Below are 25028 nucleotides of genomic sequence, written 5' to 3' on the forward strand. Positions count from 1 at the left end.
AGGAAGCTTACAAAGGTTTGTTTACATTTTTAAAAATATTTGCAAGTTGTTTCATGGAGGGGAAAGGTGGGGAATATTTTTTAAACAAATAAAAAATGAATCCAGTTACTTACTTTGAAAAGTGGGGCTGTGGAAGCAATAGCTGCTGCTGTGGCAGCTGCGATGGTTGTAGCTGACTCTATCTCGCTTTGGGTTGACTTGGTACTGTCCTTTTTGTCAGAGCATAAATCATCCAGCAGTTGGACCTTCACCTCTTTAAATACAGGAACAGTCTGAATTCTAAATATACAAAACAGGCGTGGAAAAGTGTTATTATTTTATTTTGTAAGAGCCATTCCCGCCCCCCCCCTTAAAAGTATTTTCAGTGAACTAATGTCACTTCAAACCTGGTACATGAAGTAAGATGTTTTACACCAGGACATACTACTTGTTCATCTTAGTTGGGATTCCTGCATTGCAGGGGTTGGACTAGATGATCCTTGGGGTGCTTTCGAACTCTACAATCTATCTACTTCTTGAAGCCTCAAAGTACACCCCTGCCGACTTTAGTAGAAACATTATAAGGAGTTAAGTATAAATAAATTTTAAGGTTTTGATGGTAAGATAATGTTAAAATAAATTAAGATAATTAAATGACAGAAAGCAGTGAAAGAGGGAAAGGATTTGCTGATATAGTTAATAACCGGAATACAAAAAAGGGAGGTGTGAGGGGGTCGAGGAAATAAGTTAATGAAAGATAAGGATAAATATTGGATGTGTTTTTAATTGTTTTTGCTTTTTTGTGTTTTTATGTATTGTGTTTTTTGTTCTTTTTTATGTATTGACTTTTTTTCTTTTTCTTTTACCTTTTTTCCTCTTCTTTTTCTTGTGCTTTTTTTTAAAAAACAACAAAGTACACCCCTGTCTTTTTAAAATTTTTGAGTCTGGAGATTGCCTGCTCTTTGTGGCTGTGTTGTATTTTATTTTGAGTGTGTTTGGGCTTCTGTTTGGGGGATGGTTCCTAATATCACAAATTTGACTTCAGTAAAATGGGTATTTTGTAGTGCTCATGCAGTAACCCGCTGCCTTGCAGGACATCTTTGGGAGAAGAAAAAGGGCTCAGGAGTAAACCATGCACAAATACAGAATGGAGCCCATAAGGCAGTTGGGTGACGCCTTGTACACTGCCTTCTGGCAACTCCTGCAACCAAGCTGGCACCAAACAGCTTGCTTTCCTGTGTGGTGTAGTGGTTAAGAGCGGTAGTCTCGTACACACTGTAGCCAGTGTGGTGTAGTGGTTAAGAGCGGTAGTCTCGTAATCTGGGGAACCGGGTTCGATTCCCCGCTCCTCCACATGCAGCTGCTGGGTGACCTTGGGCCAGTCACACTTCTCTGAAGTCTCTCAGCCCCACTCACCTCACAGAGTGTTTGTTGTGGGGGAGGAAGGGAAAGGAGAATGTTAGCCGCTTTGAGACTCCTGAAGGGGAGTGAAAGGCGGGATATCAAATCCAAAACTCTTCTTTGGACCACATCAGCGAGGCTGAGAAGGGGGGGTCTTGTCATCAGGGCAGCTCAGGACCTCCAGACACACTGCCCAGGCTTGGACCCTGGAGAGGCCGCTTTATTTTTTAAAAATACAGTGGTACCTCTAGTTGCAGACATGATCCATTCCGGGGTGCGAAAAGTCTGCAACTAGAGCGGCGCTTCTGCGCAAGCACAGAGCGTGATAGACCGCTTCTGCCCATGTGCAAAGAGTGCAGAACACTTCTGCACATGCGGTGAAAGCTGGAAGTATACACTTCTGGGTTTGCCGTATTCGCAAGCCGAAAAGATGCAACATGCACCTAACGCAACAAGAGGTATGACTGTATTTACAAATGTGCCCCTGGGCTGCTGCAACTTGGAGGCGCTCTCCAGGGTTCTAGGCAGAAACAGTTAATTCCCACCACCAGCATACAAAGCTCAGTGGCGCAGCACATAAGAAGATCCCTACATAAGAAGCTTTCAATGCTGCCAGTTTTCTCCAGCCATTCCACCCACTGTGTCCCCAACATATTAGTAGACAGCAGTAACACTTTTGAGCCATTAAAGAGGGAAGGAATTTGTAGATGGAATCAAGTAAACAGAAGCGTTCAACATGTGCTTCCTTACCTCTGCTTGAATACAGCTCTTACAGCCTCCTTCTGCCCAGTATCATACTGGGAAATAAACATGTCAGCTAATGTGGAACAAAAAAACAGAAGAAACTATACTCATTAGAATCTAAAATGCTCACAAAGCACAATCTTACAAAACGAAAACAAAGGCCTGTTCAGATACCACTTATCATCAGAATCTCTATAAAGAGGGAGATAAGATCTTGGGCTCACTCGTCACCTCATCCCAACCTCACACAGAACATAACATTTTGCTGTACGCTGCCCTGGGCATCTTCGGAAGGAAGGGCGGGATTTGAAATTTCCATCACCATCATAATACTACAACTTATGGAGATCAGGCTTTATTTTGAATCTGGAATTTCTCTAACTTTGTAACTGAAACCCTGCTTTCAACGGGATTCTGGACAACTACTGTTGGCCACACAACATTGCAGCACAATCAGAACACTAAGATTTTAACTGTTAAAAGCTCAAGTCACACCTAAAAGTTATAGACAAAAATATCACATGAAGCCACTGAATTTTTGCCGCATTGATCGATTATGAAACAATTGACATTGTGCCTGAGCAACTGTGGTGTTCATTATGCCACCCCCCCATCCCCATCTGCCCTCCCTCTCTGCCAGGGAAAGATGGAAATAACCCAGAAGTTGCCTCGAAAGAACCCAGAAGTGTTGACTTCTTCCTTTCCCTCATTCACTTCCCCAACACTGCCACCGTTGTATGCCTTTTGTGTACTTGACTACTTTGATAAATGCTGGTTTTCATCTTCAGTACAGCGGTGCCTCGCAAGACGAAATTAATTCGTTCCGCGAGTCTCTTCGTCTAGCGGTTTTTTCGTCTTGCGAAGCAACCCTATTAGCGGCTTAGCGGATTAGCGCTATTAGCGGTTTAGCGGCTATTAGCGGCTTAGCGGATTAGCTGCTAAAAGGCTATTAGCGGTTTAGCAGCTTAGAAAAAGGGGGTGGGGAGCGAAAAAAAATCTCAAGACTCGCAAGACATTTTCGTCTTGCGAAGCAAGCCTATAGGGAAATTTGTCCTGCGAAGCGCATCGAAAAAGCGGAAAACCCTTTCGTCTAGCGGGTTTTCCGTCTTGCGAGGCATTCGTCTTGCGGGCACCACTGTATTTAAAAAACCCCCAGAAATATGGGGGGAAATGTCCCCAAAGGACAAATAAAAGCAGGAACGAAAGTTGGACTCCTATGCACTTTTACCTAGTAATAAACACCATTGCTAGTTTCAGAGAGCATTTGCAAAGGAGTGAGCTGCATTACCTTTTTGTTTGCTGCCATCCTCTTTTACTTGTGAAGGAATGTGTACTCCAGTGTCGTGTGAATAAGCCTGCTGGGGGGGGGGCGAGGAGCAAGAAGGTAAGAGAGAAATATAAAATAAGCTTTCATGTATTTTATATTCATCAAATAAAATCACACTGTTATTTAATTCCAGAGGGTAGCATTGTGAATTTATTGCAGCAAATAAGGTCTTGTGACATCTTAACAACTCAGAAATTTATTATGCCATATGCTTAAATCACAATAAATTTGCTCATTTTTAAAGTCCTAAAGGACTCTGGTTTTATTACTATTTAACTGTCCCTTATGTGCCAAATATATAGAATATACAGAAGATATTTTGAATAGGTGCATTTAAAGCAGCAATCGACAATATTTGACCTGCAAAGCCTCCAGTACAATTGCCAGGCTGTGAACATCTTAACAGCTCAATTGTTGCTGTTTTTAAAAGCTTCTAAATATGGTTTGCAGAGAAGTTTAAGAAAATGAAACACTAAGGTTGTAAAAGGAGAGGGAAACAATGAAGTAAAAAGAAAGGCAGAACGATTTTGTCTCAGCTATCATGAATTACAAGTCCTTAAAAGCACCCAGAAACATTTTCAACATATTTCAGTTTGACAGCAGTAACTTCAGAATTACAATACTGTGAAGCTGATAAAACTCATCTTGGGTGGTGGTTGCAGTACAGATGCAAAGGCAATATGCAAAAGAGAAATACAAATGGACAGTCTTCTGATATTTGGTAAGCAAGGTGTATAGGAGCAAGCATATGAAATATCCTCTGTAGACCGAAGAACAGAATACCACTGTGCTTACCTCTGGAGGTAACTCTGAGGGCTCGCTATCTTTTTCAGTTGGCAGTAGTTCTGAATGTCTACCGGTATACCTGCTTACAACACCTAGAAGAAATGTCAATTCACTGGGTTATATCTCGATTAACTGCTATCTTGCTTATAGCGCTCATACTTGCAGAGCACTGATCAATCAATCAAACCTTTATTACGGTCATAGAGCAGCATATGTAGGGTGGGGTACAATCATTTAAAAGCTGTAAAACATTTTGGAAAGCTAAAATTATTAAAAGAGAGGGTATATATAAAAGACGATAAGAATCTAAAAGAAGCCCAAAGAAGGGTTAGGAGCATTAAACGGATGTGGAAGAGCTCAAAAGGTTAGTATATAAAAGGCTATGACTATCAATTTACAAAGCACTCTGATATGGGTGTTCATTAAATCTAGTTTGTGGCGCAGGTCATCAACCAACGAATTTTGAACGCTACTGTGCAGAACCTGGCAAAACTGTATGTTGTAGCAGGGTTGGTATCTGAAAGCAGCAGGGAGGTATAGAATTGTCTTGTGTGCGCTGGGTACTTATGGAGTAGTGGGGAGATGAGGCTAATACAGATGTCTCTATAATATAGGCACTGGAGAGGCACATGCTCTATTGTTTCTATTTGTCCAGAATCACAGGGGCATTGTCTCTCCGAGGAAACAATCTTCCTATAAGCAGAGTACTAAAGAGAACTACAGAGCCTGTACATGCCATCAACACATACCACTGTAATGTAGGTTATAATCCATTAAACTAAACAGCAAACACCGTCCTGTCTTCACTGAAATACTCCAGAATCACTCAATCAATCTACACTCACTTGGAGCAACTGAAAAGCCACAGCAAGCCTGGCAATACAACTGCAGTTTAACTTAACAATGTTTGCCCATGGACCTAGGAACTCATGATGGCTATGCTCTGCCTCACAGTATTGCTCCTGAATATGAGTTGCTGGAAACCACAGGGGAGTGCTGTTCTTATGTTCAAGTCTTCCAAGGACATAGCTGCCTCATACTAGGAAGTCTCTCTTACCTCAGATAAACCACAGTACGGTGGTACCTCGGATTAAGAACTTAATTCGTTCTGGAGGTCTGTTCTTAAACTGAAACTGTTCTTAACCTGAAGCACCACTTTAGCTAATGGGGCCTCCTGCTGCTGCCGGGCCGCTGCTGCACGATTTCTGTTCTCATCCTGAAGCAAAGTTCTTAACCTGAAGCACTATTTCTGGGTTAGCGGAGTCTGTAACCTGAAGCATCTGTAACCTGAAGCATCTGTAACCCGAGGTACCACTGTAAAGGTGGTCAGAGTGGCTGTGAATCTGTCACCACTCTGACAATGCAAAGGGAAAGTAAGAGAAGACAAAACCAGATGTGATCAAACAGATATGATAGATTTGTTTGTTTGTATGTATGTATATATGCAAGCCCACGGTTAGGGGCGCCTTGTTTTGATTTCACGGAAGCCACACTGGAAGCATTTTTGGCTGAAGAGAGGGGTACAAATGATCTGAATAAATAAATGTGATGGGGAGTTGACGACCAACATTCATAATTTACTGGACATTTTCCTCATCAGCTAAATGAACATATTTGACAGAGTCTGTACTAGTTATGACCTATAGAGAGACAACAGCCTCAGACAAACCACAACCGATAACAAATGAAGTTTTTGACTAACTTCAAAAAAATTAAAACTGTGCAGGGCTACAGACATACCCTCCGTTACATCTCCAGAGGTTGCTGCTGTTGGCTGATGAGATGCAGGTTTGTTGGCCAACAATGCTGGTGGAATATCAGCTGCACCATCAGCTGTCAACACAGCACATTCCGGATGACGGGGTGGAGGCACTTCCCGAAGCTTCTTCACAGAAATGCGTATTCTTTTCTTGGTGCAAGTAGCAGGCTTGCTGTCAGCGGACACAGCTGTCCGAGGGTCAATGGGCTTCTTTTTCATGGGGAAGCTGGTGGGGCGGATGAGAATGTCACCAGCAGTGAGGCTATCAGAATAACTCTTGTTCACACCAGACGTCTCTTCCACTTCCATTAACAGCTCACGGCACAGGCGTCAGTTTCTATGAAACAAAACACAAGATGACCCACAATTTCACACATAGCAACTGGAGAAAAGGGGAACACAGGTGCAAGGATTAGGATATCAATCACTTATTGCTGTGATTATGACAAAATTAAAGGTAAAGGTAAAGGACCCCTGGAAGGTTAAGTCCAGTCAAAAGGGACTAGGGGCTGCGGCGCTCATCTCGCTTCAGGCCGAGGGAGCCAGCATTTGTCCAGCATGACTAAACTGCTTCTGGCGCAATGGAACACCATGACATTTTATGTACATTTTATGACAAAATGTACAAGATGCTCAAAAGATAACCACCTTCACCCATTTAAACAAAGGGGTACTGCATGTCATCCTCGCGTGCCAAGGGATGTTTTGTTTACAGATGATCTGAGAAGAAAAACATGCACAGTAGGCAACTGTTAAGTCTATCTGAAATGACATCCTACAGTGTTGGGTTGAAATAAACGACAGACGAGTGACAAGTGTCATACGGGAGGCATCTCTCGAGCATGTCTCAGAGAGTCCCTTTTATTGAATATTACAGCATTGCCACGTATGTGCTTGTTGCTGATTGGTTAACACAAAGACAAAGCAAGGGTTGCATATAGGCATTAATCATCAATAGATTAAAGGTTGGGAAAGGAACACAGAGTTAGACAGGTATGAAAACCTCCTTGTTAAACTATCTACTAATGATTGATATACTCCTTTATTAAACTAATGATTGATATGGCAAAACTTAAAAGGGCATAACCATCGCATTCCTAGATGTAGTCAACCATGCATTAAGAACAGGAACAGGTCAGGATACAATGTTTCATGAACTTATTACGAACTGAACATTCTAGGCAGAAACAGAACTTCCCATCACTACAGAGAAGAAACTAAACTGTGATCCAACCAACTTGTATAGAGGGATCGTAAGGCTCTTGTTCACAGAGACACAATTCCCTCTCTGCCATATCCCTATACGGCAAAGGTTGCAGAGTTAACAGAGATCCTGAAATGGGATGTGGATAGAGTGCAAGAGTCTTATGTTCCTCTGCTTCTACATGGGTTATGACAATTTCAGATGGCTTCACAGAAGGCAGTAATTACCTCCAAGTTCCTTGGGGAAGGAAGACATGGTATTCATCTATAAAGGCACCCAACCCCTTGAACCACAAGGAAAATGTCCTCTCCCCAAGATGAACACAAGTGGTCCTAGGCATGCAAACACTTTAGAATTAAAGAACTGTTCTAGGCTTCACCGGACCTACGTCTGTCAAATGAAAAATTCTGTTTCTGCCGCCCACACTGCCGTAAATCCAGTGCTGGCTGTATCCAAAGGTATGCCACCTGAAAGTTCGCTTAATTTGTTTGTTCGACCGTCAAATGTACACTTGAAGGAGCATCTCCATCCCCATCGTCCAGCCCAGACACTGAGGTCCAGCTCCGAGGGCCTTCTGGCGGTTCCTTCACTGTGAAAAGTGAAGCTACCTAGAACCAGGGCCCATCCTGTGGAACACTCTCCCATCAGATGTCAAGGAAATAAGTAACTATCTGATTTTTAGCCCTGTTTAGGGAAGTTTTAAATGTCTGATGCTTTATTATGCTTTGATATTTGTCCGAAGCTGCCCAAGGTGGCTGGGTACAAATAATAAGATGATGATGATGATTCAGGGCTTTTTTCCCCCAGCCAGAACTCGCTGGAACAGTTCCGGACAGCCTGTCAGGTGCGTGCTGTTGCCTTTCTAAGAGAAAAAGAAGGAGGTGTTCCTGATGAGTTATGGCACCTCTTTTTCTAGAAAAAAAATAGGTTATAGATTTGCACACTGCCCCTTCATCCGAGGATCACAGGGCAGTCAGTAGTGATGTATGGAAGTGAGAGCTGGACCATAAAGAAGGCTGATCGCCGAAGAATTGATGCTTTTGAATTATGGCGCTGGAGGAGACTCTGGAGAGTCCCATGGACTGCAAGAAGATCAAACCTATCCATTCTGAAGGAAATCAGCCCTGAGTGCTCACTGGAAGGACAGATCCTGAAGCTGAGGCTCCAAGACTTTGGCCACCTCATGAGAAGAGAAGACTCCCTGGAAAAGACCCTGATGTTGGGAAAGATGGAGGGCACAAGGAGAAGGGGACGACAGAGGACGAGATGGTGGGACAGTGCTCTCAAAGCTACAAACATGAGTCTGACCAAACTGCGGGAGGCAGTGGAAGACAGGAGTGCCTGGCGTGCTCTGGTCCAGGGGGTCAGGAAGAGTCGGACACAACTGAACGACTAAACAACAACAACAAATAAAAGCACAAAGAAGCACACAAAGAAAACAAAACAATAACCCCCCCGGTACCCCATTTATATTCCATGTATTTAAAAGCGGGTGCAGGGAAAGAGGTGGCGAAGGGGGGTCCCCCTAAAGCTCTGCCTCTCTGGAGCTCACCTTCCATCCTCCCCCCCCCCACTGAAGACCCCCCTCCCTTTCCCTTCCTCCCTCCTCACAGCCACCCACCGGGAAGCACCGCCTGTTGCCATGGTAACAGCAGCACCGCCAACCGGGGCTCCCGCCGCTCCCAAACGGACACATTGAGCCCAGCCCCTTCCTGCGCCTGCAAAACAAATCCGAAAGCCGGACGCTAAGCGCGCGTGCGCCGCTTATTTTAAAAGGAGAAGGGGAAGCACGCATGCGCACAACCCACGCCCATCGTCCGCACGCGGGCGCCTCCCTCTGGCGCCTCTTTCCCCGCCCTTCGTCTGTGTCACTGGAAGAAGTGTCCGGGTAGAAACTAACCCCACTGCGCAAGCGGCCTCACCCTCCTAAACTCTCTCTCTCATTATCGCGCCTAACCTGCCGAAGCCCTCAGGCCCCGCCCGCTCTCTCCAGTTTGCCAGGCTCGCGTCGCTGGGGTAGGACTTGGGTGTGTGTGGAGGGCGGGGGGGGGCGGTTTCTAAAGAGGAGGGCGCGGGGGACCCTTTAGGGCGACGCACCCCGCGCGGCAGATGCAAGGTAAAGCTATCCTACAGCCCGCCGGCGCTGATTCGTCTCCAGCACGAGGGTAATGTAAGATGGGGCGAAGGCGCATTGGGGAGCTCGGGGAGGGGAGATGGTGCTTGCGGTAAGCGCAGGCTGTGAGGGGAGATGAGTTTGTGGGGAAAGGAAGGGCGTGGGAGACCCTAGGACCCTAGGCGCTGAACAGGGTTGCCATCTTCTTCAATCAGGACTGCGCCTGTGCCTTTAATAGCGGCTTCCCCGTGATAAATCTGCCAGGTGGAGCCTCTCTTAACAGGGAGAGGAAATCCCGCGGGAGAGCTCTGGTTGCATGGATTTCCAAAGCAACCCGGGGCAGGGTTCTTCTCAGGGGCATAGGTGGACCCGGGGGTAGGTGGCAACCCTGGGGTGAAAGGGAGAGGGAGAAAGAAGCCAGGAGGGGGCGCCTATGGGTTCCCTGCTTATGAGTTCCCTGCTGACTTCCAGCTCTGCTCCTCTAAGGAGGAGGAGAGGTTGGAAGCATGACCTTGGCTGGCTCAAAAACTGACACTGCATGCCCTTCACTTTGGGGAGGGACCTAAGCAGCCGTGGGGTCTGGGGCTTGCATCTGGGAAGCCTGAACTCAAATCCCACCTTGGGTACGCTGCATATCTCTGTATTTCAAAGCCTGTGCCTTAAAAATAAAGTAAAACATGATATCACTGATTCAGACAATTATGGGTGGAAAATGTGTACCTGCTGCCATATCATAGCTGTGGTTTAGGGAGTGTGTGGTGTTGCACATGTGTATTACATTTTTACATGTAAAGGCAAACACCGCCCGCCCGCCCCCCAAACTTGTGAAAGAACCCATACTTGATAAAGATGATAAGCATTCCCATTTATTTGGCACTTTAAAAATGTATCAATATTTATTTGATATATCACCTTTTTTCATCATGGAACCCAACGCAGTATGCATGTGGTTCCCAGGTAGTTACTCATCCAAGCCCCAACCTGCTTAGCTTCAGGAAGGTGGTGGCCTCACATGCCTTGAGGCCACACCCTGAGACCTGACTGACAATTGCTGTCCCACAATTGCACATACTTTTCTTTCTGTGCATAGCCGTATATTACAGCAGAGTTCTCCCATCGTATTTCTTAGTTCACTTGGGGTATTTATATTCAATATTTGTATACTGCCTTCCATATATAATAACAAAGTTGTGCACAAGAATACAAGAAAATTTGGAATAAAACAGCAGTTGCTAGGTGGGTAGTTAAAATAATTCAAATGTTATTAGTAGCCAGCAAAGGCTTCCAAGAACATATATTCCCCTCCAAAAAATGAACAAGATTTAGGCTGCTGTATATTACATTTCAGGCATAAATGTTTCAGAATGATTGTTGATGTATACATCTTGTGTTCACTTTAGGTGGCAGTTATCTGAGCGCTAAAATATGGCTGGACAAATATCAGAATCTGATCAGATCAAGCAGGTAAATGCTGTAGCTCCAAAGGATGCTTTTAAAATGTCGGTGTATCTAACACTTTGGCAATTTGCGTGGTTTTAATAGCTGTATATAATCATGTATTTATCAGCACAGAGCGGATGCTCATTATATGCTATGTTAAGTTCATTTCCCTCGGATGCCCCTGCCTACCCCTTGTGTGCTAATTCTTCAAATAAAGCAGAAGTGGGGAACCTTTTGGGCTCCACAGGCCAGGTCTTTATCAGGATCGGCCTATCAGACCAAATTTGACAGGTGGTTATGACTACCCAACTGTCAGTCACATGGTATCATTATGCCAGCAAATGATTGACAGGTGGACCCTGCTGGCTTCCTTTTCTACCTTATAAAGTGGGGACAAGACCAGACGCTTTCTCTCTCCCCTTAAGCCCTGTTGGGAGACAAGAGAGGTAGCTCCACCCTGTGGAGGAAGGGAAAGAAAGAAAGGCTTTTCCAAGCCTTGCTCCTTCCTCCATTAATAATAATAATAATAAATTTTATTATATCCTGCCCTCCCCAGCCGAAGTTCCCCAATACAGTGGTACCTCGGGTTAAGTACTTAATTCGTTCCGGAGGTCTGTTCTTAACCTGAAACTGTTCTTAACCTGAAGCACCACTTTAGCTAATGGGGCCTCCTGCTGCCACCGCGCCACCAGAGCACGATTTCTGTTCTCATCCTGAAGCAAAGTTCTTAACCCGAGGTACTATTTCTGGGTTAGCAGAGTCTGTAACCTAAAGCGTCTGTAACCTGAAGTGTATGCAACCCGAGGTACCACTGTATCAGGGACTTGAAGCGGGAGGGGGCAGATGGGGAAAAGGCTTTGCTAGCCTCCCCCTCTTCCCACTTTTAAGTTTCCAGCATTGGGGACTTGAAGGAGAAGATGAGGAGACTTGTGAAGGCTTTTCCAAATCTCCCCCTTCCTTCTTTGTGTCCAGTGTCAGGAACATAATGGAAAAGGGAGGAGACTTGAAAAAAGCTTTAAGATGGCCTTTTAGCAAATAGTAGCTTATGAGCTGTCTTAATGCCTCTGCAAAAGCCTTTTTGAAGTATCTCCCATGCATGAGCTGCTACAAAAGGTGCTTTTGCACAGGGCTTGAATCACCATTGAATTCAACATTCAGGGACACGGGTGGTGCTGTGGGTAAAAGCCTCAGCGCCTAGGGCTTGCCGATCAAAAGGTCGGCGGTTCGAATCCCCGCGGCGGGGTGCGCTCCCGTCGTTCAGTCCCAGCGCCTGCCAACCTAGCAGTTCGAAAGCACTCCCGGGTGCAAGTAGATAAATAGGGACCGCTTACTAGCGGGAAGGTAAACGGCGTTTCCGTGTGCGGCTCTGGCTCACCAGAGCAGCGATGTCACGCTGGCCACGTGACCCGGAAGTGTCTCCGGACAGCGCTGGCCCCCGGCCTCTTCAGTGAGATGGGCGCACAACCCTAGAGTCTGTCAAGACTGGCCCGTACGGGCAGGGGTACCTTTACCTGAATCACCATTCAGCTGATGAGTAGGGATTAAATCCTTCTGCCTTGGCTGTGCAAACCTGTTCCTTGCCAGAAATACTATCAAGCAGCCAATGCAGGATTAAACCTGGTTCTCACGCTCATCAGCTGATGTCACCAGTGATGTCAGCTAATGGGCAGGTGTATGTGGTGTGAAGAAAATGGCATCCCAGGCCACGATGGGCCCACAGACAGGGATTCCCTACCCCTGAAAATAACTGAAGATCTCTGTTGATTTATTAACAGTTCAAGGAATTTCTTGGGACATATAACAAATTGACAGAAACCTGCTTCCTGGATTGTGTGAAAGATTTCACCAGCCGAGAAGTCAAGCCAGAAGAGGTATGCAGCTATTCTATGCCCTTTGGGCTTGTACCTGGTAGAACTTCAGGGTAAATTTGCACCTTAATCAAGAAATCTAGCTAAACCAAACATTTCAAAAGAGATGTAGCTCTTCTGTTTGTGTGGCTCTCAGCTTAGATATTAATTGGATTGAGTAACAATAAAAGGGCCCTGCTGGATCAGTCCAAGAGTCCATGATAGTCACTCACACAGCTCCTTTATTTGTTATGTGCTAGAGTGAATGACATTGTCATCAAACACTGGAAGGCAAAGAAAGCATTGAACGACAGAGGCAGATAAACGTTACCTATTTCCCTAATGTGGCTTGTCTGTTTCGAAACTGAGTTAATGTTGTGTTAAAATTCCAGCTCAGTGGTAAACTAAAAAGGGGAGCTTTGGCAAAGTGGTAAATATTTGTGTTCTGTTTTCCCATTTCCCCAGATAAGCAGTGTATTTAACCCTCAAAGTTTATTATACATTTTCATTATGTTATTAGTATGTTTTTAAATTGCCATAACTTCATATAGGGTAATGTGAAAACGCAAATGATTTCCATGTTCAAATTACTGATTTTTTTAAAAAATGTGAGTGACTACAGGGTTCTTCCCATCTCTCTCTCCTTCATATAGATGACTTGCTCAGAGCACTGCTTACAGAAGTATTTAAAAATGACCCAGAGGATATCTATGAGGTTTCAGGAGTACCACATTCAGCAGAATGAAGCGCTGGCTGCCAAAGCAGGACTTCTTGGCCAGCCTCGCTAAAAGGCAGGGGCTGCCTTTGTGAAGGAGTGCCAACGTTGATTGCATTGCACACGAAGGTGCATTGGTCTCCACCGCTGCTGTGGCAACATCCGCCAGCTCGGAACAAAAGAGCTCAGGAAACAACTGAACTGTGGAAACCACCAGGAGCTGCAGTTGGGGTTGGCAGCGGCTGCAGAGCTGATGGAGTCTGTTCCGAGATCGTCTTCTATTGTGCATTGAAATAATGTTGATACCACCTTTTTTCTGGAGGCTTACAGATTTGCTTCTGACCGTCACTAGGTTAAAGATGGGGAGGGAACAGCCACATTTTAGTTTTTGTTGTTTCTTATACAATGACTTAATTTTTAATACACAAGCGTGTCGCCCAAAAACTATATCCCAAAGTGTCTAAAGCAAGGTTTATTTTTTATTTAATCAAAGTAAAATAAATTGAAATTACTGTTTTCACCGAGAGTCTTTCGAAATGAAGTCTCGTAGGCTGTCATAAGGTCCTGCCTTAAGAGTAGCCCCTTGGGCGATGCCACATTCTCATTCAAGGGTAGGATCCTGGTCACTCAGGGCTGTCTCAAGCCGCTAGCAGAGGGGAAAAACATGTCAATGGCATGGGTACTTATGTGCTTAAACTTTTGAGTTCCGAAACTTTTAAAATGTTCTCATTTCCCTCCCAAGGACAGATTTATGTCCTTCAGCAATTATCTTTCTTCTCACCTTTGCAGCCCCAAGGTGCTGGTACCCTTTGTCTTTTAGCTTATGGGTGATGGTGGACCACTCACAGTAGACTAATGGAAGCAATCTACTTGGATTTAAGCAAGAAGTTCAACATGGACAACATTCTAATTTACCGTATTTTTCGCTCTATAAGACGCACCAGACCACAAGACGCACCTAGTTTTTGGAGGAGGAAAACAAGAAAAAAAAAATATTCTGCATCTCAGAAGCCAGAACAGCAAGAGGGATCGCTGCGCAGTGAAAGCAGCAATCCCTCTTGCTGTTCTGGCTTCTGGGATAGCTGCACAGCCTGCATTCGCTCCATAAGACGCACACACATTTCCCCTTACTTTTTAGGAGGGAAAAAGTGAGTCTTATAGAGCAAAAAATACGGTAGTTAAAGTGGTGGCAGTGTGGGCCCAGTGAATGACTTGGGAACATTAGAAGCTGCAACACTGCTGATGCTAAGGAAGTGTGAACCTGCTTAGCACCTCACCTCAAAAGAGTAGGATTTTAATATTAAAAAAATAAGTAAATTGCAGTGCAAAGTATGGGGCAAAGTTCAGTTCTGAATCGCACAATACAGTGGTACCTCGGTTTATGAACTTAATCCATTCTGGAAGTCTGTTCTTAAACTGAAACCGTTCTTAAACCAAGGCACGCTTTCCCTAATGAGGCCTCCTGCCACCAGTGCCCTTCCACCATTCGGATTCCGTTCTTAGACCGAGGTAAAGTTCACAAACCGGGACACTACTTTTGGTTTTGTGGAGTTCGTAAACCGAATAGTTCGTAAACAGGGCTGTTCTTAAACCGAGGTACCACTGTACTAGCTTTAGCGCACAATGCACTAAAACAGCATTTTTAAACACTTTTGCCACAGTGCAGAGAATGGTAAGTCGCATTGCATTCCTCCACAAGCTGAGCCAAGGCCTTGCTACTGGGTATGAGTCCCTTCCTGCCAAATTCTTTTTTAAAATAAAAAAATAATAAAGCTGAGCCTTTAATTAGCTGCCTGCCTATGGTAATAATTAAACAAGTCGCAGCATGGCAACGTGCAGAAATCTCAAGGTTCTGTACAAAGCACAAATGGCAAATTATGTCTGAGCACCATTCTGGTTAGACAGTGCCTCCTGTACAACATTCACCTGCGTTTCAAAAGTTAACAAAGTCTAACACCGGTCTTGAAAGACCTACACTGGCTCCCAGTACGTTTCCAAGCACAATTCAAAATGTTGGTGCTGACCTTTAAAGCCCTAAACGGCCTCGGTCCAGTATACCTGAAGGAGCGTCTCCACCCCCATCGTTCTGCCCGGACACTGAGATCCAGCTCCGAGGGCCTTCTGGTGGTTCCCTCACTGCAAGAGGCCAAGTTACAGGGAACCAGGCAGAGGGCCTTCTCGGTAGTGGCGCCCGCCCTGTGGAACGCCCTCCCATCAGATGTCAAAGCGATAAACAACTACCTGACATTCAGAAGACATCTGAAGGCAGCCCTGTTCAGGGAAGTTTTTAATATGTGACATTTTAGTGTATTTTTCATCTTTGTTGGAAACCGCCCAGAGTGGCTGGGGAAACCCAGCCAGATGGGCGGGGTACAAATAATAAATTATTATTATTATATACCTACTTGCACTGCGTATGGAATGTTGTGCAGAAGCATCTCAAATATATGGGGGGGCAGAGTGTGCTTCAAGACGTGCATTAGCTGGTTTGGATGTGTGCACACGGCAATGGCATTGGCAAGGTGTTCGATGCTCTTCTTGTGTTCTCCTGTAATTGATTCAGACTCCTAAAACACAAGTACTTGTGATCCTTGGAACTACAGTAAGCATTTGCGCTCCATGTACCATCAACCTCATAGTGCTCCCACAAGCTCAGCTACTAATTGTAGCTGTCTGAACCTCTCAAATACTCTGAGGCACAAGATGCTGCTGCCTACCCTCCTCTGCTCCCTTCATCCACCCCATCTACTATGGGACAAAAACATATTCCCACATAGAATCATAGAGTTGGAAGAGACCACAAGGGCCATCGAGTCCAACCCCCTGCCAAGCAGGAAACACCATCAGAGCACTCCTGATATATGGTTGTCAAGCCTCTGCTTAAAGACCTCCAAAGAAGGAGACTCCAAAAGACCTCCAAAGAAGGAGACTCCACCACACTCCTTGGCAGCAAATTCCACTGTCGAACAGCTCTTACTGTCAGGAAGTTCTTCCTAATGTTTAGGTGGAATCTTCTTTCTTGTAGTTTGGATCCATTGCTCCGTGTCTGCTTCTCTGGAGCAGCAGAAAACAACCTTTCTCCCTCCTCTATGTGACATCCTTTTATATATTTGAACATGGCTATCATATTACCCCTTAACCTCTTCTTCTCCAGGCTAAACATGCCCAGCTCCCTTAGCCGTTCCTCATAAGGCATCGTTTCCAGGCCTTTGACCATTTTGGTTGCCCTCCTCTGGACACGTTCCAGTTTGTCAGTGTCCTCCTTGAACTGTGGTGCCCAGAACTGGACACAGTACTCCAGGTGAGGTCTGACCAGAGCAGAATACAGTGGCACTATTACTTCCCTTGATCTAGATGCTATACTCCTATTGATGTAGCCCAGAATTGCATTGGCTTTTTTAGCTGCCGCGTCACACTGTCAGCTCATGTCAAGTTTGTGGTCAACCAAGACTCCTAGATCCTTTTCACATGTACTGCTCTCAAGCCAGGTGTCACCCATCTTGTATTTGTGCCTCTCATTTTTTTTCCCCAAGTGCAATACTTTACATTTCTCCCTGTTAAAATTCATCAGGGTTGCCGTGTTTCAAAAACTGAAAATCCGGACACAAAAGATGTTGAGCTTAGAGACATTTAAGTGATTAAGTGATGCTGTTTGTGGGGGCCGAATCCTGGCTATGTCCGGGAAATTCCAGAGGTATGGCTGCCCTATTCCTACATATTGTAGCAGGTGAAAGGATCAGTGGAAGGAAAAAGCACCCTCTTTTTGCTCAGGGTTTTAAAAAATGGCACCAATTTCAGTAATGGCTTTACTCTGAGTATCAGTAACATTGGATGCAACCCACAAGTGGCAGAGGTCATCGGAAATCAATATTGTCCCAAACTATGTATTATGTGCAATTGGAGTCTGCCCTTCACCAAGCAGTCCCAGAATGGATTACATAAATGCAACTAATAAAGGCATTGTCTTTTCTGTAATTCGGAGCTACTTCTGAAGGGAAAGGTCAATTCTCTCAGTTGTGATTTCATGTGCATTTAAATTCTTTATTCCGTATTGTCAAGCCTTGAGGGGAAACCAGTGACATCGTAGCAGATCTACCGTATTTTGCTCAGTATTCAGGAACAGAAACTTTCAATTCAGCTTTGTATGGTGAACACACGATGCCTTTCACAAACAGCAACAGCAGACAGCTATGAATTTGCCTGAAGTGCGTTAAAATGATCATCAGGCTCATCTTTGTTAATGGTATAAACCACTGAGCCTCTTGGGCTTGCTGATTAGAAGTTCAAATCCCCGCGACGGGGTGAGCTCCCGTTGCGCTGTCCCAGCTTCTGCCAACCTAACAGTTTGAAAGCACACCAGTTCAACTAGATAAATAGGTACCGCTGTGGCAGGAAGGTAAACTGTGTTTCCATGCACTCTGGCACCTGTCACGGTGTCCCATTGCGCCAGAAGCAGTTTAGTCATGTTGGCCACATGACCTGCAAAGCTGTCTGTGTGTGGACAAACGCCGGCTTCCTCAGCCTGAAGCAAAATGCGCAGCACCCCATAGTTGCCTTTGACTGAACTTAACCATCCAGGAGTCCTTTACCTTTATTTTATTTTTTTATTACTGCCTACCTAAGTGGCAATAGAAATGGATAATTTTCAGGCAATTTATAGTCTCTCTGTGTGTCTACACATATATGCATATTCCACAAAAGCCAGTTCCTCTTGTCCTTACCTCTTGCCAGCAACACCTGTCCCAACTGTATCTCTTCCATAAAGAACTCTTGTAGCTTTGCAGTATCTTTCATCTCACGTAACTAAGGGTGTCACAAACATATTTTCAGCTTAACAAAATGGAGCATTGGCTAATCAGTTTGAGGGCTAATGAGAACGAAGGTTGTAATGTAAAACAAAACAAAAATGTATTTTTCTAAGATTAAGCGTTGAGTGCTGGGAATCATTTCTGCAGAAGCCCCTATTTTTCTAAGTACGTAAACCCGTTGAGTGTAACAGGGCTTCAGTCTTGGAAGACTCCAACTGCACCAGCACGTAAACAGCCTATGCAATTGCAGAACTATTTCCAGATTATTCAACCAATATTTCAACATTAAGCAAAATTAATATCATTATCTGAAACTCTGTCATATGAAACTGAAATATCTACAGGGCCAGCCACGATTACAGAAGCGCTTGCCATGTATTTGTGACGTGGCCTTCAGAGATGAATACAATTCCCACCCCTGACTTAGAGAATCTGTCAGGATTGGAATTTTTAAAAGCTGCGTAAGACTTTCATTCTTAGCTGAAGGATCACAACTAATCTGCATGTTCATTACTTGCATGTCATTGTCAACAAAAACTACAGTGCAAGCCTATGCAAGTCTAATCAGAAGTAAAACCCTCCCTTAATTCAGGGAGACTTATTCCTTGGTGTGCAGCCTTAATGTATTTCATAGACCTAAGGGGAATCGATTCCAACCCCCTGCAATGCAGGAATCTTTTGCCCAACCTGGGACTTGAACCCATAACCTTGAGATTACATGTCTCATGCTCTACTGACTGAGCTATCTTTACCCATTACATTCTATTACATATCTATTCCAATACTGCTCCCCAAAATCTGGCTGTTTCTGAAAAACTGCTATAGAAATTGTTATGTACTGAAGTTCTCACCCTGGGCCAGCAGGAGTACAGTAGATAGTTTTGCAAATGAAGGATCGAAAAGTGACGTTCAGTGATTGGATAGTTTTAGAATGTTGCAACAGTTACAATTGTTCTGTAGCTCTATATAAGCAGGCTGACTGAGCTCCTCAGTTTTAGTTCTGTTCCAGCTTACAAAATAAAGAGCTGCTTTGGAGAAATCACTGTGTTGTCTGCTATGTCAACCCACAACTTAACAGAAATTATGAAAATTGACAAAATGATTCAGACTTCAAATTATCTGCAGTCAAATACAACGTGTCTAAAAATCCTCTACCCCAATTTTCCATTCCCTACCATATTATCGAACCACAAAGGCTATCACTTTATTAAAAAAATTAAATGCAAAAAGATTCCCAAGGATCTGCTAAGATTCTGCAAAATCCTGTAGCTACTGGGTGCTATTGTCATACTGAAAATAAAAATGACAGTATACTTTTTATAAAATGGGTTCCCATCCTGTGGCAGGTGGAATTATTTTGATCATACTAGAGTCCAATTTTCAAAACCAATTTTTGATTTTCAAAAATTAAAGTTTTTGAGAGGCGGGGGCACGTGTCTGAGGGTGCTGTGGTGCCTACAGGTGCCATGTTGAGGAAGCCAAACATAATTTTTCACCTCTGCATCATGCTTTTTTGCCTTTTCACACTCTTTTCTTCTTTCTGTAAGAGTAACATGGAATAGTCAGTATCCACAATTAACAGCCCGGAGCTGTGGCATGTTTAAACTTGACTAGCATCATTGCGGCTGCCTGCCTGCCAACCACTGCAAACGTTAAAGCTGATGGGTGCAATTCCGCAGTGCTAATAACCTTCTAGGACAGTTATGTGTGGCTTCACTGTAGCCTACTGCTGACCAACAAAGCAAAGCAAACACTCCCCTTGCTTGACAACCACTGAAAGGCGAACATGGTCATTAGATTAATATGCAAGTCATAGAATGCACACTTGCATGCAGAATATACTGGGATCTCCAGGTATATCGTGAAAAGACTCTTGCCTGAAACCCTAGAACAGAGGTTCTCAAAGTGCATGGCAGGAGAGCGTGGCCAGTGAGGCAGGGAGATTCAAGGACACTGGAAACATTTAAACATTTCAGTGTATTGAAATAAAAAAATTAAGGTCTTGAAAACGCACAACCTGAAGCGTCCGTAACCCGAGGAATGACTATATATATATAATAATAAATGTTCATAAATGTACCAACCAAGCACGTACATAGATGTGTGGACCAAATGTCTGGAGCAGCACAGGACCACCACCGTGAAACCCACCACCCATATGGAGAAAGGAGTATGTCTTCCACCTCAAATTCCTTGGAGGAAAAGATGTGCTAGGAAATGGAGCCGTAGGACTACCTCGCAGGGAGGGTTTTTTTAAAAACAATTGTTGAATAAGACCACGCATAGACAACCTCGGTCCTCCAAATGTTTTTTTGGCCTACAACTCCCATGATCCTTAGCTAACATGACCAGTGGCCAGGGATGATGGGAACTGTAGTCCCAAAACATCTGACGGGCCGAGGTTGCCTATGCCTGATTAAAGGGCCAGGAAGGGTTTCTGCCCAACGCCTTCGCAAACCGAATTCTCTCCCGAGGCCTATGGACTACAACTCCCACCCTCCTCCTCCGCTGGCCACACCGGCTGGGGCTGATGGGAGTTGTAGTCCGGCAGCCTCCTCGCCGGGGATGGGCCTAGTTCCCGGTCGCGGCGCCTCCTCCTCCTCCCTCTTTCCCCTGAGGCGAAGGCGAGGCCTCCCCCGCCACTCACTCTCCCTCAGCCTCCGCTTGAAGTCGGGCGCGCTGCGGCGCCGGTGGTCGAAGTAGAGGCAGTAGCCCAGCACGGCCAGGCCGCAGGCGCCCGCCACCAGCCACGGCAGCGCCCGCCACGCCCAGCGCTCCATGGCCGCCCGGGCGCCCGTTGCCGACCGCAGGGGAGAGAGAGGGAAGGAGGGAGGCGAAGGGAGGCGGCGACGGCGCGTCTCTCTCTTTTTCTCTCACACAATTAAGTCTCCTCAGTAGCTTGAAGGCGCTGCGAACCGCTTCGAGGTTTCCCCTGGAATATAGAAAGCGGTTGGTGTAGAAAGGAAAGATGGATAATGGTAATAGCCTTGGGTGATTGATTGATTGATTGATTGATTGGCATTTATGTCCCACCTTCCCTCCAGTCCTGCCCCATTTTACCTTCACAACAACCCTGTGAGGAAGGTCAGGCTGAGAAACTGACCGGCCCAAGGTGGCTGAGGGGGGATTTTGAACCCTGTCCTCGAAGGTCTCGGTCTGCAGCTTCTGACCACTAAACTGCACAGGTTCCTCCTTGTGAAAAATACACTCTTGTTTTCCCTTTCAGGAGTTTATTAATTATGACATTCATAAATTTCCCACAAGAACCTTAATTTAAACTTAATTTCCCACAAGAACCCTGTGAGGCTGGGCCGGATTTAGGTTTGATGAGGCCCTAAGCTATATGTCCAGCTGTCCCTGCTTTTTGTGTTGAATATATGCTATATGGTCATTTATGGGCCTAATACAGTGATGGCGGAACTTGGCCCTCCAGCTGTTTTGGGACTACAACTCCCATCATCCCTAGCTAACAGGACCAGTGGTCAGGGATGATGGGAATTGTAGTCCCAAAACAGCTGGAGGGCCAAGTTTGGCCATCACTGACCTAATAGGTATGTATCTAAAGCCATTTGCGCATGTTGCCATGCAACCCATCCATGCAGAATGTAGGCACCCTTTATATAAAAATGAGCAAACCAGTGATACTTTAGGAAGAAAGCTAGCAGGCAGGGCCCATTGCTCACATCAGATGAGCCTACAGAACACAAAACACTGTTGCTGTATGTAGGTTTTATTTTACAGTCATACCTTGTTACGTTTGCTTCATGTTACGCTTTTTCAGGTTGCGTCCCGTGGCGACCCGGAAGTACCGGAAAGGGTTACTTCCGGCTTTCGCTGCTCGCGCATGCGCAGAAGTGCTAAAGCACGCTTTGCGCATAAATGCCAAATTGCACTGCACACCTACACAGATAGAGCGCTTCATGTTGCGGGATTTTCATGTTGCGAACGGGCCTCCAGAATGGATCCCGTTCGCAACCAGAGGTACCACTGTATTTGTTTTTTACCTTATATTTTGGAAATGTACATCCAGGTTTTTTTTCTTTAATTTTTTTGGGGGCCCCCAAGAGAGTAGGGCCCTGAGCTATAGGTTGTTTAGCTTATATGTAAATCCGGCACGAGGTAGGTTAGGCTGTGACTGGCCCCCATTGCCAGTGAGCTTTGTGGGGTAGGATTTGAACCCTGGACTCTCTCCCAGGTCCCAGTCCGGCCCTCTAGAACTGCTGCACACCACCACTGGCTCTCAACATGTGGGGCACAACTTTGCCCCTTTTGCACCCCACAAATTATTCTTCTGGAGCCACCACTGATTTGACAAACTTTTGGAAGCGGTGCCTGGATTTCTGGCTGGGGGACAGGGAAGGAGGAGAGGGAAGTGTCAGAACAGGAAGGGAAGCAAGTGTATAAAATAGATTTAAATATATATATATATATATAAATAGATATAACATTTTATTTTGCTTTGTGCTTCTGGATGATGGGGGCTTCTGATGGGCTGGTAGGCCCCTGCACCCTTGCCAAAGTAAATGGCAAGGGGCAGAGGTAGTATATATATAAATATATAAAAGGATGTCACATAGAGGAGGGAGAAAGGTTGTTTTCTGCTGCTCCAAAGAAGCGGACACGGAGCAATGGATCCAAACTACAAGAAAGAAGATTCCACCTAAACATTAGGAAGAACTTCCTGACAGTAAGAGCTGTTCGACAGTGGAATTTGCTGCCAGGGAGTGTGGTGGAGTCTCCTCCTTTGGAGGTCTTTAAGCAGAGGCTTGACAACCATATGTCAGGAGTGCTCTGATGGTGTTTCCTGCTTGGCAGGGGGTTGGACTCGATGGCCCTTGTGGTCTCTTCCAACTCTATGATTCTAGTATACCACTGACTACCAGGGGTCGGGTGGAGAGAAGGCAGCACCCACACCACAGGGCTCTCTAGAGGCAATCCGGTGCACGGATGGACCGATTCTCCAGTTGCACAATCCTTTTAGTCCCAATATAGAATTTTAAGTGCTTTGTGAGTGACAAGATAGTATTTAGGCACCGCTGCAGAACTAAACCACCACCTTGCAGAGATGGTGTTGCCAAGGGGGGCACCTTTGCTCCATGAAGTTGAAAGCGGCTTCGTCTTTATCCCTTACGAACCTGGCAAAGTCAAAAGAGCAAGCATTTCACTCTCTTTTGCCTTCGTGTTTTCTCTCTCTGGGCTTCCTGGAAGCTTCCATCTGGAATTAAGCACTTGGAGCCACTCTACACATTGTGTTTGATGGATGCAGGCTGCTCTCGGGTCTATGCTTCCCTCTCCAATTGTTTATCAGCGACTAAACTGAAGTGGGGATCCTGACAGGATGGGTGCTGTAACCTGCTGGTTCCTGGATCTGGTTATTTGTTGCACAGGCTGTTCCGAGTTGCATTGCACTCTCCCCCTAAAGTATCCAAAGTACCCAGTTCTGGATCCCACCTTGTCAAAGGGTTCTCAGGTGGCCTCTGTGACACAAGTACCTCTTGCCAGCTCTTGCTGCTACACCAGCTGCAGCCATTCCTGGACAGGGAAAGCTTGACCAGTTATTCAAGCCCAGGTCACTTCTCAATTTGACAGCTGTCATGTGCTCTACCTGAATGTGACAGCAGGGTGCTAACAGGCCGGCAGCCCAGGTGCGTTCAACACTAATTCTGAATTATCTGCCATGTCACAGAGGCCAATTTAAGGTACAGTGGTACCTCAGGTTACATACGCTTCAGGTTACAGACTCCGCTAACCCAGAAATAGTGCTTCAGGTTAAGAACTTTGCTTCAGGATGAGAACAGAAATCGCGCAGCAGCGGCCTGGCAGCAGCAGGAGGCCCCATTAGCTAAAGTGGTGCTTCAGGTTAAGAACAGTTTCAGGTTAAGTACGGACCTCCAGAACGAATTAAGTACTTAACCCGAGGTACCACTGTAATGCAACTTGGGACCCAGCTATGAGCTGTGCATAGTACTTTTTGTCTGCTGAATATTCTGAATTTTAAACCATGTTTTAGTTCGGGTATACTGAGTTGTACTCTTGGCTTGCTATAACCCACCTGGGATGAAGGGCAGGATAAAAATCTTTTAAACAAGGTCTCTGCCCAACACCTTCTCACTCCAACTTAAGACTTTTAACTGCAGACTTGGAGGCCTTAATATGATATCCAGTGTTTTCCCCCTCCTCTGTTTTATTTAACACTGATCCTGAAGAGCAGTTTTAAATGATTTTCTGGCATACTATGGTTTTGGGCTATTCAGCTAGTTTTTCTTAAAAAGCCAGTTTCAGAAGCACAAAAATACAGCATTTAAAAAAATATATCTATATAGCTACCCTGCTTTATCTAGTCCCACAACCGGAGCTTTGTTCAACGTCTAATTGTTTTGAGAAGCAAATTTTTGTAGAGTAGTACCATCCTATTAAAGCTGTTCACCCAGCTTTGGATAAACTACACACATTAGTAGCGATCCCCAGAGAGGATAAACTTTTTCAGCCTTTTTAGTTGGACTACAACTGTTCAGTTTTACCCAACTTCATTTTCATATTTTCACAACTGCTAAGGTTGAGTGTTCTAATGAATTGCTATAACCCAGTGTTCGCCAGCCCTTTAAAGCATTTTGCAATTTAAATGCATCTAGATGGCTCAAGGTATCTGATAAAGGATAAATATTTGAGAATGTGTCTATGTTTCTTGGCCACTGAAGAACAGGGTAGTAATTTTACAACAAAGTAAAATGGTTTTAGGCTCAGATTAATAGTTGCTGAAAGCAATATTAAGCATGATTACATCTGACCAAGTTTTTATCATAATGATAACTTCTTTTATTATTAAAATATATGATCCAAGTTTGCTTTGAAGAATCTTTACAGCACATTATGAAGCCATTATCTATTGTTTGGACATGATGGCA

At 44.9% G+C, this 25028-nt stretch overlaps 3 protein-coding genes across 16 annotated transcripts in view; 1 reads left to right on the plus strand and 2 right to left on the minus strand.

Annotated features, from left to right (window-relative positions):
• Window positions 1-9053, minus strand: part of KIAA0586 — a 75437-nt gene extending 66384 nt beyond the window's left edge. For 7 of the 11 annotated variants that reach the window (XM_083433550.1, XM_083433559.1, XM_083433557.1 and 4 more), the window contains exons 1-6: window positions 8822-9053; window positions 5978-6333; window positions 4247-4329; window positions 3413-3482; window positions 2131-2197; window positions 114-279 (exon numbers count right to left, since the gene is read on the minus strand). In XM_083433550.1, the coding sequence (XP_083289676.1) occupies window positions 114-279; window positions 2131-2197; window positions 3413-3482; window positions 4247-4329; window positions 5978-6305 (714 nt within the window). In that variant the 5' untranslated portion in view covers window positions 6306-6333; window positions 8822-9053. The remainder of the gene's footprint in view (window positions 1-113; window positions 280-2130; window positions 2198-3412; window positions 3483-4246; window positions 4330-5977; window positions 6334-8821) is intronic. The other 4 variants (XM_083433551.1, XM_083433558.1, XM_083433554.1 and 1 more) reach the window with 1 other exon arrangement.
• A 213-nt stretch (window positions 9054-9266) lies between these two features.
• Window positions 9267-13835, plus strand: TIMM9 (translocase of inner mitochondrial membrane 9). 4 transcript variants are annotated; one of them, XM_083440676.1, is made up of 4 exons: window positions 9267-9365; window positions 10714-10777; window positions 12529-12624; window positions 13254-13835. In XM_083440676.1, the coding sequence occupies exons 2-4, from the start codon at window positions 10739-10741 to the stop codon at window positions 13386-13388; spliced, it is 270 nt and encodes an 89-aa protein (XP_083296802.1). In that variant the 5' UTR covers window positions 9267-9365; window positions 10714-10738; the 3' UTR covers window positions 13389-13835. The 4 variants fall into 4 exon arrangements, with proteins under 4 accessions (XP_083296802.1, XP_083296804.1, XP_083296805.1 ...); XM_083440678.1 differs by having other exon boundaries at window positions 9300-9370; XM_083440679.1 differs by lacking the exon at window positions 9267-9365 and adding an exon at window positions 9370-9425.
• Window positions 13773-20933, minus strand: TOMM20L (translocase of outer mitochondrial membrane 20 like). Its single transcript, XM_083440566.1, has 5 exons — window positions 20771-20933; window positions 19620-19663; window positions 18037-18118; window positions 15721-15863; window positions 13773-13961 (listed from the first exon to the last, which is right to left on the minus strand). Exons 1-5 carry the CDS (start codon window positions 20901-20903, stop codon window positions 13917-13919), a joined length of 447 nt encoding a protein of 148 aa, XP_083296692.1. The 5' UTR covers window positions 20904-20933; the 3' UTR covers window positions 13773-13916.
• Window positions 20934-25028: the final 4095 nt, after the last annotated feature.

Source organism: Podarcis tiliguerta (assembly GCF_965153285.1).
Source record: "Podarcis tiliguerta genome assembly, chromosome: 1".
NCBI classification, from domain to species: Eukaryota; Metazoa; Chordata; class Lepidosauria; order Squamata; family Lacertidae; genus Podarcis; species Podarcis tiliguerta.